Source organism: Asterias amurensis, chromosome 7, assembly GCF_032118995.1.
Source record: "Asterias amurensis chromosome 7, ASM3211899v1".
Taxonomy (NCBI): Eukaryota; Metazoa; Echinodermata; class Asteroidea; order Forcipulatida; family Asteriidae; genus Asterias; species Asterias amurensis.
In genome coordinates this window covers 18,741,970-18,761,874 of record NC_092654.1, presented here as the reverse complement: position 1 = coordinate 18,761,874, position 19,905 = coordinate 18,741,970, and the positions used below count along the sequence as shown (strand labels likewise).

The window sequence follows — 19,905 nt, the reverse complement described above, 5'->3', positions numbered from 1 at the left end:
GAGACTAATCTTTTCAGATAAAAAAGAAAAATCCTGGCTTGCATAAGGACCGCCAAGCCGTACTGTACATTACATGCGTACTCAAGCCGGTCACGTTGCACTGAGCATGTTACAGTGGCCGATTGAGAACATCATAAAAATCTAACAATACTTGACCACCCCTTTTGGTCCTTTTTCTCTTTGGTAGGTAAACCATAACTAAAGGACACTGAATAAGCATTTTAGAAACATCACACCATCATGGTTACACCCACCCAAATTTCGATCTCAATTTAACTATTTCAAAGATTCAAGAAAGTTTATAATAGGCTTTCCATTCATCCATGGATCCAGTGAAGTGTGCCCGGATCATACTTCCTGCGAATGCGAATGCTACACAAAAGTTGACATCACATTTTCGCAACGCAATATCCGCAGCAGTTGAGCACTTAAACGCGCATCTCCTGTTCACCATTTAGTGTGTCAAAATGTGCCCAAAAGAATCGACTACCCCCCAAAGGTGAATATATTTACGCGCATTGTTTGAAGCGCGTACACACAAAAACACATGTACCATATCCTTTTGTGCACGTTTTGACAAACAAGAAGGCAGACAGGAGACATGCATGTATGTGCGCTGTGCGTTGTGTATAGCGTTAAGCACTTTGAACTGTCATGGGGATGACAGTTCAAATAAACATCTCCAACCATTTCATATAAACAATTTTGCCTGTTACATCGTTACATGTTAACTGTGCATTGTCCAGTGCATTGCAAAAGTTGTTTTTGGTTGTTTTTTTTGTTTTTTTGTATGTTTGTTAAGTTTCCGCTTTGAGCAAACCGATCAGAGAAAACAAAACTGTTAAAAATGTATTTCGGCAAAAAAACCGGGTCATCCAGATGACTTACATGGGACTCTGTAGGGCAAGTGACAACAGAAGGAGATTTTACCTGGTATTCGGTTACAGTTGTATGCGATTTTAACATACGCAACCGATTACCAACTCAACTTTGCAGGCGTACCTCAGTCAGGTGCGTTATCCTTGTTCTGGGAATCACATGTGTTTTGTATTCACACGTCTGGGGAACTTTGTGCTACCTCTGTTTTCAGGGTAAACCCCCCCAAAATTATTATACAAAACAGAGCAGAGGGAGAGTAAAGAGAGATCCGCTAGCTGGTGGTTGTTTCAATTCATTTAATTGCAAGAAATTCACAAGAGAGAATGGATGCCGATGGTTTGCCACTTGTTGGTCCAGGTGTGGACCTTACAAAGGTATATGACAAAGAATTGTGTTATTTGGATTTGGGGGGCATTTTTTTATTATTTTAATTTTATTAATATTTTGTTTTTGGGGGGGGGGGGGGGGGGGTAGGACTTAGACACATGTAGGAGGTCAACTAAACTCGATCAAAACAAAAGATGGAAGATGATTGATGATACTGATGAAAAGGAGGGAAAAGTTTCCGTATGGCGCCACCACTTTTTCATTTGATATGAAATAATATAGTATCCAATTCAATTTACCTCAATGAGATATCCCTTTTTGTAAAAATGAGTGAAAAAGTGGTGGCGCCATACGGATAGTTATCCAAAAGGAGGAGGGGAAAGTTTCCATATCCTGCCATAGTTGCGATAACGTAACCCTCGCAACTAATCCTGCCACCACTTTTTAATTCGTAATCGGTGTGATATATTAAAAACAGAGTAGGCCCTATCTTATTTTTAAACTAAAATGTGTTATTTACTCGGCTATTTTTGTCGATTTTGCGGGTGACGACGTGGGTTATTAGTTCTTGTTTGAATGTTAATGCTGTATTATTATTTTCTTACATCCATTTTATTAGGTCGGAGCGATTCATCCGAAGCGAATGCTAGCATTTCTCAACCACTTTGTAACTCACACAACTCGATTCCTCAACAAATTTTCCTGTGTATGTGAACAGGTAAGTCATGCAGTAGTTTGAGGGCCTCAATTTGTTATATCATATCAACACGTAGCTTTGTAACGACTATCAACTCCCATGGTTGCCATTTATTGTCTATTGTTTCCAATATACTATTTAGAAATTGTCTGATCTGAACACAAGAATACAGAGGTTAGAGGTCACCATGAACATCCTGGAAGCCAAGGTCAGTCTAGGTCAATTTGATTCAGGTAGTCAAACTTGTCGTTTGTGTATATTTATGTTGTCATGTACTCTGTTGTTTAAACATTTTAGCGTCATGCAAAACACAGTGCAACATTATTAGGCGTAATGAACAATAGTATAGACAGTACATCATGTATACAGTGCCAAAATTCCCCTTAAGAGATGATCAAGGCAATAAACATTTTGATAAATCTATAACAACTGTATACAGGAATTTCATTCAACCCTTAAAAACATGAAACTACTAAAAACTTTAAGGAGTTCTACCAAGGGGTACTGCCCAGAAAAAAAAACAAGCCATAAATCATGTGACACAACTAAGACCAATTGTACCAACACTCAACCATGAAGCAAACTATGCCCCATGCACCCCCCCCCCACCCCCTGGAAACATGCGAGACTGTCTAGTGGCAATAACTAGTTGAAGCTCAAAGTATTGGCCTCAAATCGAATAAAATATTTTACTTTGTAGAAGGAGCAAATTGGACAAGATTTTCCAATGGGAGTGCCCTTTCCAAAAAGAAAATGGCCTTGCCCTTTCAAAGATGAAATTCCAGGCCTGGAATAATGTGTTTTAATTATTTCTACTCTTTATACCCCCCATGTTTGTTCGGTTCGGTTAATAGCTTGCATCTATTCCTGGTCTTGAGAATGTGACTGTAGTGGCTCCCCCTGTCCCAGGACCTACACCAGAGGGCCCTCCTACTGTTGTACAAGACGTACCAGCCTTGCCTGCAGCTGATCAACCAGTAAGCCGCTCTTTTCAGCTTTCATTCTCTTTGGTTTCTTATCATCTTTTATTAACTGGACACCTTTGGTACTTGTCAAAATCTGTGAACATATGGACTCATCCCCAATTGGTCATCAAAGTTGCAAGAGAATAATGAAAGAAATAAACACCCTTGTTGCACCAATTTGTGTGCCTAATCAGATGCCTAATAAAAGGCTTCATGCCTGAATTTTTTTTTATTTGAATGAGAAGTTACCTCTGTCTCAAAAACTACGCTACTTTTCAGAGAGTCGTTTATCACAATGTTTTATACTATCAACAGCTCTCAATGTTGGTAGTAAGATAATATTTTTGAGTAGATCATCATTTTGAGTAGTTACCAATAGTGTCCCGTGCCTTTAAAGCCATTGGACCCTTTCGGTAAACATTATTTTCCAAGGCCCACACTTCGTGTATCACAACTTCTATATAAAATAACAAACCTGTGGAAATTTAGGCTCAATCGGTCATCGGAGTCGGGAGAAATTAACGGGAAAATTCATCCTTGTATCCGCACGTTTCGCCGTGTCATGACATGTGTTTTAAATAAATCCGTTATTCTCGCTATCGGAATTGATATTGTTTTACTGTTTTCTCAAAAAGTAAAGCATTTCATGGACTAATATTTCAAGAGAAGTCTTTCACCACTACCTTCTGTAAACCCTGTAAGTCATTTGTAAATCTGGGTCCAAGGGCTTTAACATGTTACGAAAATTGGATGGTTTTATGTGTCTTCTAAATGTAAATGTTTCAGAATCTACCGGCAGTAGAAGCACCCCCTGAAGCCCCGCCCACAATGACTGTGTCTCAGGACCCACGCTACATTAAATACTTCAAGATGATAAATATGGTGAGTATAAGTAATACATGGATACAAGACTAATAATGGATACAAGAATATAATATTAAAGATGAAAATAACTCAGGGGAGCTGATGGTAGGAATTGATATTACTCTTAAAGCAGTCTAGATTGTAGGGTGGAGGGAAACATGCACTTAGCAAAGAGGGCCAAAAAGATGCAGTATATGGAATAAATCTGTTAGAATGGCTCTTTGTTCTACATCTCAGCAGATCAAGAGTGTATGGGTGAGAATAAGCAGAAAGTATGGTTTCACGCTCAAACATTCTTATAGGAGGAACAAGGTTGAACAAACCGATTGTACATTAACCATGGAAATATCTGTGGGAGAGATAGAGGCTGGCCACAGACCTACAGTGGGAAAGAGGATGCAATGTTGATCCTAACCCCTCGCCAATAAGATTAACAAAAAAACACTTCTGCACTCTTCTTGTACAGATTGTTACAGAATAATTAAGATGTATTTTTCTACCTCAGGGTGTACCTGTTGGCGCTTTAAGACAGAAAGTTTTGTTGGACGGTCTTAATCCTGACTATCTAGAGTAAGTAGAGTGATTCTAGTGGTTTCTTTATAGAGTGCTCAGCAGCCGATTTCACGAAATGCTAGGATTAATCCCGAGTTAGGACGAGTAACCCGTCCTATTTTAGGACAGGTTTGATGCATCCTAACGTCTATGGATACGGAAATTAACTTGTCATAAGCTCAGGGATTAATCCTAAGTTAGGAAGAGTTTGGTGAAATCGACGGCTGGTCTGTCAGGCATGACGCTCATAATAACAATATTACTCATAATAGTAATAATCATCACAGGATTTACACAGTGCCAAATTACCAAAAGATGCAATTACAAGGCGCTTGGATAAATTTAGCCTGCAAATGGTGTGATAATTAATCCATTTTGTAGGGTAAATCAGTAACTTTTCCAAGGATTGTTATAAATGTTTTACCCTTACAGTTATAAGTGGTTATCACTGTAAACTCAGTGCTCTCCTAAATCCTTCTTTTTACAAATTTATTGACTTAAACTTGCGCTCTCTAGACCACCGAATGTGCCCGACTATGACAGACCAGATGCAATTCCAATCTACTAGAGGACCAACCGTTTTCATGATATGGTGTGATTCGTCATTTCTTTTAATTTGGCAATTAAAAAGTTTGTGTCAGATTTATAGTAGAAATATAAGCAAATGGCGTAGGATTTGAAACTTTGCATGGTGGAAATACGATATGGAAAGGTTTGCGGTAACACCATGTAATGACCATCTCTAATGAGTTGGGGTGGTTCTGAACAGAGCCATTGGTTTCAACTCGACGCTTCGATCAGTATGCTCTGATCGTCCAGAAAAGTATGAATATCTTTCTGTTTTCTATTCCATTGTAGCACACCTAATGCCCCAGCACCCCAAGCCACACAAGATGATTCTGACTCGTCCTTTGTGGAGAGTAGTAGTGATGAACAAGATGAGTTCAGTGATTAGAGTTTGCAACCTCTCCACTTCGGACACAGATATACGACGGTAGTGTTCATCAGGCATGATTTTGTGTCTTCAGAAAAATGTAGGAAAGTTGTACTGAGTACAAGAACTGACAAACATGGTATTAGCCTTTTTGTGGTATGGTGTACAGTATAAGAATGCACTGTTTGGTTTGGTTGCATCATTTCTATCTCCATGGGTGTATAAAGACAGATTAACCAAACCATTCTTGCACCCCCCCATATCTCAAAATGGCTTTAAGGCTTTGAATGACTTTTCCGACTCTACAATAACTGTTCAGTTTCACTGATTTATCTGAGGGCCAACAAAACTCAGACTAAAGTTAGGAAGAATTTCATGTCTGGTTTAAGTAAGCATCACCGAGGACAAGGACAAATCTAGAGGTATTCTACTCAGAACTAGTTCCATAGAGAATGTTCAATCCAATCCGTTAGTCCAAGGGTGTTGGAGTCAAGTTACCATTGATGGTGGACTTTGTTGACGAGGGAGGTTCAAAGTTTACCAAATAGTTTTAAAGTTTAGGTCTGCATGCCAATTTAAAAGGGTTTGGGTACTCTCTTTGCACGACACAAAACACAACTGTCCACAGAAATACAATAAACTTACACAGTTTAAAGATAATGATGGTAGAAAGCTTCCCTTGAAATATTACTTGCTTAGGTGCTATAGTTTTGAGAAACGACTAAACAAAAATGACGAAAATAATTTTTGTGTCAGTGAGAAGAAAATTTATTTGAGCATGTAATAACGGATTAACGCATTTCTCCTGAAAACATTGCTCTGTTTAAAACAAAATTATAAAAAACTTGACACCTAATGAAGCTGAAACTTCCACATGTAATTCGATATTACATACATCTTCATTCTCAGTGAGTATGGATTCATGTCATGGCAAAAAACTTGATCTACAAAAGGTATCAAAAACTAGAAGATATTATTTGGGCAAAAGGGGCATCACTGCATTCAACCAGCAATTACTGCTCATAGCAACATATATTCTTGCTTCATTTGAAATATAAAATTGTGACAAACAAAACATAGTATACTTTAAAAAAAACTTAATCTTGTTAATGGCAAAAACAAATTCCTGAATCATTAATGTTAACTGTTGTCCTCGTGTACATATTTGATTAAGATTGTTTATATTACTTAATATATCCCAGATGGTAAATAAATATAAAGCCAGCATATAATAGAATCATCGCTTGTTGATTGTCCCTTTTTATACCGCCGTACCTATCCTATTCTTAGTTGACCGAGAGGGACATTGGCCGCTACAACCTCTTTCCACTTGAAGGAATTGGACACTATTGGTAATTACTCAAAATAATTATCAGCATAAAACCTTTCTTGGTGACGAGTCATGGGGAAAGATTGATGGTATAAAACATTTTGAGAAACAGGTCCCTCTAAAGTGCCATAGTTTTTGAGAAAGAAGTAATTTTCCACGAATTTGGTTTTGAGACCTCAGATTTAGAACTTGAGGTCGAGTCGAAATCAACCATCTGCACACAACTTTATGTGACAAGGGTGTTTTTTTTTCCATTTACTCGCAAGTTCGACGACCGATAGAGCTAAAATTTCACAGGTTTGTTATTTTGATACTTAATGCATATGTTGAGATACACCAACTGTGAAGGCTAGTCTTTGACAATAACCGATAGTGTCCACTGTCTTTAACCTAGTTGACCGAGGGGGACATTGGCCGCTACAACCTCTTTCCACTTTACCTAGTTGACTGAGGGGGACATTGGCCGCTACAACCTCTTTCCACTTAACCTAGTTGACCGAGGGGGACATTGGCCGCTACAACCTCTTTCCACTTTACCTAGTTGACCGAGGGGGACATGGGCCGCTACCTCTTTCCACTTTACCTAGTTGACCGAGGGGGACATTGGCCGCTACAACCTCTTTCCACTTTACCTAGTTGACCGAGGGGGACATGGGCCGCTACCTCTTTCCACTTTACCTAGTTGCCCGAGGGGGACATTGGTCAGTACAACCTCTTTCCACTTAACCTAGTTGACCGAGGGGGACATTGGCCGCTACAACCTCTTTCCACTTTACCCTTTCTTTGAATGGTAACATTTGCACTTCACACCAAGTTAGTCTCATCTCCTGCAACTTCGCCATCATTGCCTACATCAGGGCCCAGTTTTATGGCTCTGCTTACCGTCAAAGGTTTTGCTTACGATCACCATAGCAAATGCAAAATTTCTGCATTAGCCGCTTTAAGCAAAGAATGCTAGTAACATGGAGTATGCACGTGCACAGACAAAAATTCTCTGCAAACCTGGGAAATACACTTGACGTAAGCGCAGAATTCCCTGCTTCAGCAAGCGCCCATTCTTTGCTTGTGGTAAGCAGAGCCAAGAAATTGGGCCCAGTTAGTTGAGCTCTGAACAGCTTTCGCCCGATTATTAGAGTCAAGCATAGTGCCTTGGGGAATACATAGGGTTTTACATGGCTGGTTTTGGCGCAGAATGAAAGGAATTTCATGGACCATGAAGGAGAGTGTGGTGGGACCCTGAAGTCATACAGGGAAGAGTTGAAGGAAAACGAGGGCCAGGACGACCCAGGCTTAGACTATAACCGTCATGTCACTCAACAAAGCAAAAAGCATTGCCCAAGAAATATCAGATTGGCCTTCAATCAAATCCTTGTGTAACTTGTCACTTTATTCATTACAACAAACATATCAAAATGAGATACTTCAAACCAGTGTAATCAAACTCGGGCTCTAAAGGAAATTAGTCAGACCGCTTTTAGAAAGTGAGGAGTCAAACAATCAGTGCCGTTGTGTAATGTTTAAGGAAATCTGACCAAGATGGATGCAGTGTGACTAGGTGGCAATAGACATAGCTCTGCTTACCATAAATAAGCAAAGAATCAACACTTATGAAAGCAAGGAATTCAGCGCTTATGTCAAGCACATTTCACAGGTTAGCAGAGAATTTTTGCTTTTATGCGAGTGAGTACTACACATTACTAGGCATTTTTCACTGTCACAGCTAGCACAGAAATCTGTGTTTGTGCGTAAGCAGAGAATGGTAAGCAGAGTATGGTAAGCAGAGTATGGTAGGCAGAGAATGGCGGAATTCAGTACAGCCATGACATTGGGCCCAGGTAAATCTATTTATCTTGAGATTTTCCCCAAACCTCGGCGTCAGCCCCAGCTCAAGGTTCTGTTTGATGTTGAAGCACACTGATCTAATATTGATGACGGGGCATTTAGTTCTTAAAAGATCCCCTGATGTCTGGTGCCACTTATCAGTCCAAAGACTTACGAGGAATCTTATTCTTGTTTTATTACGTTTGTTCAAAATTTGATTCACAAATACTTGTATCATAATAATGCCGTATGGAACTGCAGTCTAAATTGAAAGCAATATACCTCATGCATGTCAGCCAGGAGGTAAACCAATGATAAAACAATGAAAATGAACAGATACGTATATGGGCCAATGGACAACCTCCCTTTGACCTCCAAGCGAGGTAAAGCAAAAGTGTTATAAGCATATTCTGAAAGAGCAATTTGAAAAATAGTTAGACCTCTAGTGAGTTTTTCTCCTCACAGCTGGGGGGCTCTTCACTAAAAATGCTTGCTGCCTGCTTAGGGTCTGTGCCCTATGCTAGATATCATAGAGCAGGGAACAGAAGGAGTTACAACTAGTCGTCTTCAAAGGTTCCATGTGTGTTACCGTGAGCGAAGTATAACGACCAGCACTAATCGGCAGAAACATCTGTGGGCGCATTTCCTAACGAGCGAAGTATAAAGAACTAGCTACCCAATTACGCCACACAGTGCTAACACACATCGGTGTATTTGGGTAAAAACAAATATTCTTTATCCCCGATGCAAATTTATCTATTAAATAACGATAAGGTACAGCAATTCCAAGGTAAAAAAAAACACTACCTCTTATATGATTTCCCTTTTATTTATCATGACGATGGAGAAGTGAAAATGCAGTTTAACTTTTCAGAAAAGACATATGACATACCCAGTTGAACACTAAATAAGTTTAAAATATCGGTGACAAGACAAATAAAGGATTGATGTTCAAGGTGACAACTTTCAGCTCAACCAGTACATTTACACTTTAATTCTCTCTATTAAAACAAATTGACAAACTGTTAGTTTTTCCTTATACAGAATGTCTAGCTGCTGATCTTTTTGAATTTAAGAGAATAAACACATATCAAAGGGTTTTTCATCTCTTTCTTTTTCTCTCTGTTAAAAAAAAGATAGATCGAGTAGAAAGAAAATGGCTTGAAAAACACAGGAAACACTCGTTTAAAAATAGTTTTAAAAGAAAAATTACAAGAGGTAATGTTTATATTCCTCCCCATCAAGTTAAAGATTCTTAACTCAAAAAATGCTTCTTTTTTTTTATATTTGGCAGCTGAAAATTATTAAAATTATTACTCAGTGCAAATGTGAAAATTTTTGTGATTCAAATTGTACAAACTGAAGAAATGATATAACTGGTTTCATACATTTCCTCAAGTCTGTTTGCATGGGGTGCATTTACACGGTAATTAATTAATCGCAAAGGGAGACCACTGTTGGTTTTCTGTTCAGAAATCCTTTTCGAAGGAGAAGTTATAACCTCACTCTGAAAGTGGTGTTTGAAGCTTTGCATGGTGTGAAGAACAAGAAGTAACCACACCGGCTCTTTTCAGAGCCAACATTCCCTCAAAGAGATATTATACATGGTTGTACCCGCAAGTTTACTATTATTTATTTATAGTTACTTCTTAAGTTATAACCTCATTTGCAGCGTGTATTTTTTATTTATTTCTCAGAATGCCTTGCTCAATCATAACCCATGGGGCGCGTTTTCGCGGTTGTAACCAATAACTACTAATTAACCACAATAGCCAAATCAATAATTGGTGAAAGCCGTGAAAACACGCCTTTGGAATGGATAATTTAAACCACCCATCCTGTCATGAAGGGCCAGGTACATCACTGTTTAAAATTTCAAATAAGTGAGCGTTAAGTTTCCCTGCATAGATGGCACGGGGCAGTATCAGGGAGGCAGACTATCTTTTAATTTGGGACAGTTCCCAGCTGCGAAACCCAGAAAGTTCTTGGCCCAATTGCATGGCTCTGCTTACCCTGGAACTCTGCTCTTACATCCCATAGAATGATGTGCTTTACTTGGCTCACGAAGCAGAGTATTCTGCATTGAACACAGCCCAATTTCATAAGGCCTGTAAGCACAAATTTGCTAAGCATGAAATTTCTTCCTTGATAAAAACAAGATTACCAACCAAATTTTAATTTAATGCATGTTGCTTGTTACTGGCATTCAGCTGTTGTTTGCTTATCCTGAAAATCACACGGAAATTTGGTTGGTAATCCTGTTTTTATTGAGGAAGAAATTTTATGCTAAGCAAATTATTTTGCTTACAGGCTTTCTGAAATTGGGCCCAGAGCCATGAAATGGGACCCTGATGGAGAAGATGAACAGTTTTTCAAGCACCCAATTTCATAAAGTCTGTAAGCACAAAAACCTACTAAGCCAAGGAAAATATTGCTGAGCAAAAACAGAATACCAGCAATTAGATTAAGTTTACATTGTTGTGACTGGTGGCCCACTCATTGTTTGCTTAGTAAAGACATTTGTTTTAGCAATATTTTCTGCTAAACAGCTTTATGAAATTGGGCACAGGTTGTTTAAACAAACTTCCAAAATCCATTTCTACCTAACCCGTTTCTGTTGTCTGCTGCGATAAATGTCATGAGCGGGGGCGCTGTGAGTTTCTTCGTCATCGTCTGAATCTTCGTTCTTATCGCCGGTGCGTTTGCGCTTTCCGCTACCCCCTTCTTCGTCATCATCGACCTCACCATTCATTGAGATATCCAGTACTTTGGCTGCAAGGGTTGAAAAGGTTAACAATCAAGATTAAAATTAGTTCAGGCGAAATGGCAGCACGCATGAATTGCCTCAAACAATAATTAACCCTATGTTTGTTGGGTTAAATCATTGATGTTTTAACATTAAGCCTTTCAGAAAAGCCTTTGAGAAAGACTCTGCTAGGGTTGGGGGTCAAAACGTCAGGCCATTAACTACTTTTATTGTGGTCATTAACCCTCCTAAACATTGGTCACATTGTCTAGCTAGTTATCCAACCATTTGAAATGATTTAAGTTTAACGGTTGTGTACATAATAATAATATCAAAACATTAACGATAACAATTTGAAAGGCTAATCATCCTTAATACTATCAGGCAAGAGCTGAATTTCGAAGGACGCGGCTACGAGTTTGAAAAGTAGGCATGCAAGGGCGCCTTTGGCAGCCAGCCACATCAACCTATTATGACCATTGAGCACAGCCAGAGATCGAAAGTGAGGGTCAGCTTTGTGACAGGCGAGCGCTTTACGCACAAACCAACCGTGCCCCCCCCTACATGGCAACTACTGTACTCTAAAACCTTATCTGTGTACTGTGTAGATGCATTCACCACATGATATCATTTTGCAAGCAGGCATGATTTATCCATCATTCAAGTCCCAACTGATTAATATCGAATGGGCAGACAATACAAGGGCTGACTGAGTACTATGTACACAAATATGACGGTGTCATAGTATCTCCATCACTCAAAACCGCAGTGAATGATATCGAATGGGCAGACAGTCAACGGTTTGACAGTGTACTGTTTACATCCGATACACAATCTTTTTTTTGCAGGCTGGCATAGTTTATTCATAAACCAAAATGGATGACATTAAATGGTCAGACAGTATCTTTCACACCTTTGGAACATATTTAGCACTAGGCCTAGAATAAGCGGTAACGATATGCATTTAGATACAACAAATCATACAGAAGTTTATTTATTAATTCATCAACTTCAAAAGTTCTAAGCACTAAAGTATCTAGGCCTGATGTTAAATTAGGAATACAATATAGAGAAAAGATCAATACCATGCCAATATGTGGCCTAGTAAGGCAGCTTTAGAACAGCCATTACACATACAAGAAAACGAAAAATAGTCTGCACTTAAATTGTGCCTCCAATTTTGCAATTCTCTCCAACTATTATCTTTGTGTCGTGCGACATGTAGTAAAATACCACGCAAAATGTAATATGCATATTATAAGAATATTTGAAAACAAGAGACAATAGGTGAATTGTGAGAAGAAACTTACGCTCAGGAATTGTACATTCTGCAAGTAGCTTCATTAGGCTGTCCACTTTGACGAATGGACCCTGAAGACAAAAATCAAATGAAAATGGTGAAATAATAAATATGAAGACTATTTCATGACAAAACTATATGTAAAATAAGCAGAAAATCGTAAGGCAGTATTTTCTACTGAAGCAGCGTAATGAAAATGGGTCCTGATCAATAACTGATTAATTTTTGTTATATTTATATTTATTTAATTAATTAGGTTACCACATATAATTAATTAGGTTAACACATAAAATAATACAGCAATAAGCAATTTAAATACAGAGGAAGGAAAAAGAAACAGCTGGAGCCCGAAGGGTTGCCTGAAAGAAACTAATTCCTGTCTAGAGGCTCTCCTAAAGAGCACAACAATATATATTGAAATATAAAAACATATAAATATACAAACAGCAATAAAAATACTACAAATACATATACAAAATACACATAAAAGAGCACACAAGAAAGGTTAAAACATAAATGAAAAATACCCTTAAAATGAGATGATGAGGAAGAAAAAACACAGGTGGTCCTTAAGAGCACAACGATAAATTGAAATATAAAAAATTTACAAACAGCAATAAAAATACTACAAAGACGCATACAAAATACACATACAAGAGCATACAAGAAAGGTTAAAACATAAATGAAAAAATATCTTACAAATTAGATGATGAAAAAGTAAAAAATACAGAAAAACTCCACAACAATAACTGATGATCATAACTAACCTGAAAGCAACCTGGAGGTGGTAACCGAGTCACTACATGAGCTGCTGCCATTGGCAACGGGAACACACCGCCCGGAACAGGATGGGAACCAGGCGCTGTGAAAAACAAAGGTTTCATTCAGAATGGTTGAAAGATATTTTATGATGGCTTTAAAAACTAAAAATTATTCCTGAGTACATTAACCAATTAGAGACAAATGGCTTGTATCAATCAAAACTCACAGTGGTAGCAAATGACCAGAGTTTCCCCTTAAAGCCATTGGACACTTTCGGTAAACAGTATTGTCCAAGGCCCACACTTCGTGTATCACAACTTATATACAAAATAACGAACCTGTGATCGGTCATCGGAGTCGGGAGAAAATAACGGAAAAACCCAACCTTGTTTCCGCATGTTTCACAGTGTCATTACATGTGTTTAAAATAAATCCGTAATTCTCGATATCGAGAATTGATATTGTTAATGTTTTCTCAAAAACTAAAGAATTTCATGGAATAATATTTCAAGAGAAGTCTTTCACCACTACCTTCTGTAAACCCTGTAAGTTATTTGTAAATCTGTGAACTTTTAATTTGTTTTCTGTTCCGAAAGTGTCCAATGGCTTAAACAGTGGTCCGTTGGCCAATTACCAGTGAAAACACTGGAGGACCAGTAAAAACTCTCTCCAAGTAGGTCCACCTGACTAGTTCAGAGTTAGAAGGCATCCCTGTTTCGTTTGAAATAGGGACTAGTGAAAAAGATGACAGACTAGTGAAATTTATTTATTTATTTATTTACCCAGGGTGAGCCATATCAGTAAAAAATAACTGGTATCCATTTGGGCCCTGTGTTATTACATTATTAAAAAGTAAACATAAATTCACATTATAAAACTACGATATAAAACTAAGCGTAAATATGTTAGAATGTAAACGGAAAACTAAAAGCAATATCCCAAAAAAACGAGGAGTACAAAAATTACTAGAGTAAAATGCCAAGTTGGAGAAGGTAAGAAGTGTAACTTACGTGCTTGTGACCGTGGTGTGAACGGTAACATCTGACTCAGGTCAGGTCGGGGAAACTCTGGCACCTTAGAGTCTGATTTGTCTTCTTCTTTCTTGTCTGAGGACAGCCCCGAATCCTTCTGGGACGAGGGGTTAAAGAGCACCTGCTGGACGGTGTGTTTGTGGGTCAGGTCCTAAGGGAGAGAGAAAATGGGTCAAAGAAAGACAGAAATATGAAACTATATTGAGCCACCCTGTTACTGTAATTCATGTCATTTTAGATATTTAATTTCAGATACATTTATTTCATGTCAACATTGTGATAACATTGTTCAGAAAAAAAAAAGTATAAAGAGATTTAAAAGCATTTTTTTCCCCGGAGTGTCAAAAGCATACTGATCAAAACTAACCATTAGTTCTCGTCAGAGCCATAACAACTCATAGGAGAGATTGGTCAAGCAGTAATACCTACAAACCTTACAGTCTACATGTACTTAACTAACAAAGTTTAAAAGTTGAGGATAAACTAACATGTATATTTGGTTTGCAGTAACACCATATGTGTGTATCTACTTGCTAGGTAGATTTTGTTCTTTTGAGAACCTGTCTTGCTTTATATTCTACCACCACGTAGATTTTCGGAACTTGGGAGACTTTTCAGTTCCAGGCAGATACACACATAGTGTTACCACAAACCAAATATGTATTGATACCTCACAATTGATACCTCAAATCCAATATAAACTACAATGCTTGAGCTATTACAAACTGTTGGTCGAAAAATTAACAAACCCTTTTACTGCAAAATCTAAGAGTACCTTATATCCGATGGACTTAAGTTCTGCTTGTGAACAAGGGTAAAGGTCAAGGTATCGATAACGGTCAACAAGAAGGCTGGTTTCACGATCTTTGAACTCCTGATGGGGTAAAAACAAATATACACAATTTTAATTCTTTTTGAACATAACTGCAAATTTTCTATGGCTAAACCCTAACCTTAAGAGGGCATTCTCTGGAAGTCGGGAATTGTCGTGTGGTGGGCCTTGGGCGATGATGGAATATGCACGACACTATGTGGATAGGGAGAGTCACCATAGTCAAATGATAATGAACAACAACGTATTTAACCAAAGTAAAGGTTATGTCAACAATTGTAGTTTCCAAACTTTCCTGTGTTATCATGCTATCTACAAATCTAAAACAATACAACATTTATTAATCAATGCATTTAAAAAGATTTTTACAGTAAAAATAAAATTATTAATCAACAACACAAAGAAATGAATGTTTACATAATATGGAAATTCAAAAACTGGGTTCACAAAATGTACAAAGGGAAGTTATGACACTATTACAATACAAAATTCCAAAAAGCCTAACGCTTCAAATTGCAGCTTACCTCTTTGAAGAGAGCTAAGCGCCTTTTCTCCACCTTGATGATGCTTGTAAGATCTCCACAATTGGCCTCAAAATCTTCAAACCGTAACCAAATTTCCCTGCATATATAAAACACCAAAACCATGATGTAACCTCTGACCTAATCCATCAACTTATTTATAAGGAAGATATTCCTTTGGTAATCACTCTGTTTATTTGTTCGTTCATTCATTCAAATCAGCATTTATTTCCATATTAGTGAAAAGGGAGAATAGTCAAGAAATTAAGATAATAAGACAGTCAAGAACTGATAGGGAAAAATAACAAATGAAAAAAAAAAAAAATAATAATAATAATAAATACAAAATCAGCTTACCCTGATTTCTCAACAGCCAACGAACCAGACGTCAACACTCTTTCAAAAAGCACTCTCGTGTTGTTATCCTCTGTTTGAAATCAATCAAATCAAAGTGTAGAAATAATTATTACCTAAAAGCAACATTATCACAAACAAATACTAATAATGACTGGCTTTTATAGGGCGCCTTTTCCAGAGGTTTCACAGCGCCAGGATGTGTCCACCACATAACAACAAATCTAAAATAAAGACGGTCTAAAATAAAAAGCTCTGGCGACGACACAAGTGGGTCTTCAGTAGTTTCTAGAATGATTCCTGCAGCTTCTAATGAATTCAACATTTACAGAAAAAACACAACATACATTATTATTATTATTTCGACCAAAACAGCACAAAATGTACAAACATATATATAACAGCACAAAATAATAAATATGTACAAAATAACATGACACCAAACCAAAGAAATACACCTATAAACATCTTGAAAGGGCCAATACAACATTTATACATCTAACCGAAGACGAACCAAAATGCCAAAACCAAAAACAAAATAAACGGCTATGTGGGTCAGGGGCTGCAAAAGTAACATGAACCACTATTACTCACAGGTGTGCAGCCCTGCACATAACAAAAGACAGGGCAGGATGCTACAGACTTTAAAAAACATACAAAACATGGTGCATGTACACACCATTTATAAAAAGGATTAATATAATAGACATACGTACCATTGAGATGCGATAAGTAATCCACGTAGGCAAGAATATATTCTGGAATGTCGCCATATTTCTTCAGACCCAATTCAAAGATCTTGAAGGCTACCTGTTGGTCCTGCTCAGAACGAAAACGAAACAACAACAAAATGGATGGAAAGTCAGTTTGTTTGCCCTAGTTTGAGATACCGTTGGGAAAGAGGTTTTTTTTTTTTTTGGGGGGGGAGGGGGGGTTCTTTTGCACTGATACTTTACAAGTTTATCAGATTCAATATAAACCACAAGGGAAATTGACTGGGTAAATGTGAAATGATTTTTGGGGTTGAACAAAGAATTGACTAGAGTGGGACTCGAACCAACGACCTCAGGATTAACGTGCCAGCACTCTACCAACTGAGCTATCTAGCCCCATGTTGGCGGTGTCTCTATTTTGTCAATATCTTTGTTCGGGGGGTGCCAGTCAGAAGCAATACAACCGTTAACTGCCGTGTAGCCAGGGATCACACCCAAATTACGATACAACCTGGGAAGCGGCAGCCAGGGGATCACCATAAGGGGATGCGACTTTTTGTTTCAGATATCAATATACACCACAAGGGAAACTGACTGGGTAATAGATTTATCACGGTTACCCTCTTCACAGTCTGTAAGCATGTAGGCAAGGGTATCATCCACTAGGAGCATGGTCAGTAGAGCAGAATGCACTACCTTCCCATTCCTTTACGAAGTGATAATGGTTCTATACCTTGCTACAGTAGTATTCCATGAGAGCTGCTGTGATGAAGACATGGTAGCGTGTCCGTGAGTCTTCTCTGGCCTTCTTAAAGATCCCCCTCGCTGCCTTAATACCTTCTGCTCGCCTTGTGAATTTCATGTACTGGATAAAGACCTATTGCATCAAGGAGACCAGAAAGAAATATGAAAAGAGAGATTCCAAATCGGGGCAAACTACTATTTTTTAAAACTTTGCGACAGGCAGTTAATTTTTTTAAAGTGAGTATTTGAAAACATTTTTGAATCTGGGGTTTGTGGTGAAACCTTGTTAAATAGTATCTCCAATGAAATATGGACAGTCTTAGACAAACTGTGTAAAAGTCAAACCTTTTATACAGCATGAGATCAGCTGATGGTGACACACAACATAATTTTACCGAACTGAAGCTAGGCAATTTTAGGATTCAGTCTCAGTTTCGTTACACTTATTTGAATGAAAGAACAAGATTGCCGCTATGAAGGGTTCATTGGTTATGGAAATCTGTCTTTATTATCTTCCCGTCAAAGGAACTTGGCAAACTCCCACAAGGGGATATGAACGCCAAGCTGGCAACAGCCAATCTCCCCCATAGAAACAAGAAACATTGCTTTAACATCTATGATTATAAACTGCACAAATCATGAAACTGTGATTCAGTAACTAGACGACAGCACTTAGGATCTAGTCATTTTGAAATCAGTGGTTAGCTTGGTAGGATTGGAACCCACAACCTTGTCATTGCAAGTCCTGCAGTCTAACCACTGGACCACGATGACCTCTGACCTCTTAAAGGTGACCTCAGAAACTTACCAATGTGGGGTCAATGTCTTCAATAGCAACAAAACGCTTGTAGATATTGTGCACTTTCTCATATTTCATTCGCCCCTTGAAAAAGAGTTTGGAGAAGAAAAAAACAACATAAGTAACACACCAATGAGTATGTTAGAAAATGTATTGTCAGTCCATACTCAGGTATGATACTTCAACCCTTGGAAAAACCAAGCATAGGAATATTTTATTAGGTACAAGGGCTGACCTTCATGTACAGTATATAGCACAGGCTTTGATATACTTTTCAGACTGTTTTAGACCAATCTTACTGACTTTCGAAGGGCAAACAAATCAGAAACCAGATTAAAGTTTGGAGAATATTGTTAGATCCTTAAGATTAAATGACAAGGAGAAAGCCTTTGTTATGGTTCAAATAGGAGACTTTGGAATGCTGGGTGGCAGAAGCAATTACCAAGTAAATTTCCATTGTTCATGTTGGTTTGTGCACCGGCCAAGAACAATGGATTTACCTGGTAGGTCTGCTGCCACCTAGTGCACAAATGTCCCCCATTTGATTTCACCAGGGACTTGATTTCTCATTCTTAATGCGTGCAAGACTTGCACAGTTTATGGCAAATAATATTGCACAACACATTATATCATGCTTGGTGATATTATATGCAAACAGGCTGGGAGTGCAATGGGGCAATAGAGTAGTCTAAAATTAAAAGTTATGGGCAAACCCTGACCCACCTCTTCAAAGTCTGCGTAGGCGAAGTAGATGAGCATGCTTTTCTTCATGAGTGTTTGAATAGCTCTCTCATAAATAGCTGCTGCCTCATCGCTGAATACTTTAGCATTGTTCATATCCTGCAATCGGTCCATACAAAGTTCAGATTAATTACAATGAACATTACGAACAATGGCAGCAAAAAAGTTATGCTCTAATAATAAGTATTATTACAGGTATGATCTATGATACTTTAGCATTTTCACAGGTTAGTTTTATGGTATGTAGGATTCAAACAAACAATGGGTTCCAACTACCAAAACGTATACAATCCCTTTAAACAATCTGTAGCATAAGAAAATGCAAATTTTTTAAGAAAATGAGATATTCTAGTTGTGTGAAAACATTGTGTAGACATGTGTAACACGTCTTACATTGTGTGGACATCTTTTTACCTTAGGTTCAATGCCTGCTCACAAATAGAAACCAGTTATGTGAACGATTGCCCAACAAGTAACAATACTAGACGTCCGAGACACTTAGTCATTGAACAGAAAGACATAATGGTTTATACTGGACACACACAAGTTATGCCACCATGTGACCTTTGACCTGAATACATATTATTTGGAGGGCCTGCACGCTATGGAGCACCTAGATAACAAATACACTACACCAGTCACTTACTCCTTTTTCGGCAAACGACTTGCTGGAGTTCTCCAGATAGAGGGCAGCCTCATACCATACATCAGGATGGTGACCGAGACACAACAGGCATTGCTCATATGCAAACATCACTGCAATAAATGAACACAAGATAAAATTAATATTATTTTCTTGTTTATATTTGGATCAAGTTATTTTTTTAAAGTGTTCATGTCAGCTTTGCATTTTAAAAGAAAAACACACAAATGAGAGAATAATTCAGAAAAAGTTGAAGCTATAATATACAAGTAGTTTGTTTCAAATACTTCAATGGTTTTATACCTACATGTACATGTATGTTTCAAACCCCTATGTTCCAACACCCCCC

The 19,905-nt window shown here is 38.0% G+C and overlaps 2 protein-coding genes across 2 annotated transcripts in view; one reads left to right on the top strand and one right to left on the bottom strand.

Moving 5' to 3' along the window:
* Positions 1-1,043: 1,043 nt before the first annotated feature.
* On the top strand, positions 1,044-6,470 carry LOC139939661 (WASH complex subunit 3-like). The gene is made up of 7 exons (XM_071935714.1): positions 1,044-1,253; positions 1,826-1,924; positions 2,046-2,111; positions 2,758-2,880; positions 3,655-3,750; positions 4,238-4,302; positions 5,143-6,470. Exons 1-7 carry the CDS (start codon positions 1,203-1,205, stop codon positions 5,237-5,239), a joined length of 597 nt encoding a protein of 198 aa, XP_071791815.1. The 5' UTR covers positions 1,044-1,202; the 3' UTR covers positions 5,240-6,470.
* A 1,503-nt stretch (positions 6,471-7,973) lies between these two features.
* The window catches only part of LOC139939465 (cleavage stimulation factor subunit 3-like), a 29,023-nt gene continuing 17,091 nt past the window's right edge, over positions 7,974-19,905 (bottom strand). The window contains exons 9-20 of the mRNA XM_071935408.1: positions 19,560-19,669; positions 18,896-19,012; positions 18,182-18,256; positions 17,363-17,506; positions 16,633-16,735; positions 15,920-15,989; positions 15,566-15,662; positions 14,985-15,083; positions 14,189-14,360; positions 13,184-13,278; positions 12,426-12,486; positions 7,974-11,141 (exon numbers count right to left, since the gene is read on the bottom strand). Of these exons, the coding sequence (XP_071791509.1) occupies positions 10,969-11,141; positions 12,426-12,486; positions 13,184-13,278; positions 14,189-14,360; positions 14,985-15,083; positions 15,566-15,662; positions 15,920-15,989; positions 16,633-16,735; positions 17,363-17,506; positions 18,182-18,256; positions 18,896-19,012; positions 19,560-19,669 (1,316 nt within the window). The 3' untranslated portion in view covers positions 7,974-10,968. The remainder of the gene's footprint in view (positions 11,142-12,425; positions 12,487-13,183; positions 13,279-14,188; positions 14,361-14,984; positions 15,084-15,565; positions 15,663-15,919; positions 15,990-16,632; positions 16,736-17,362; positions 17,507-18,181; positions 18,257-18,895; positions 19,013-19,559; positions 19,670-19,905) is intronic.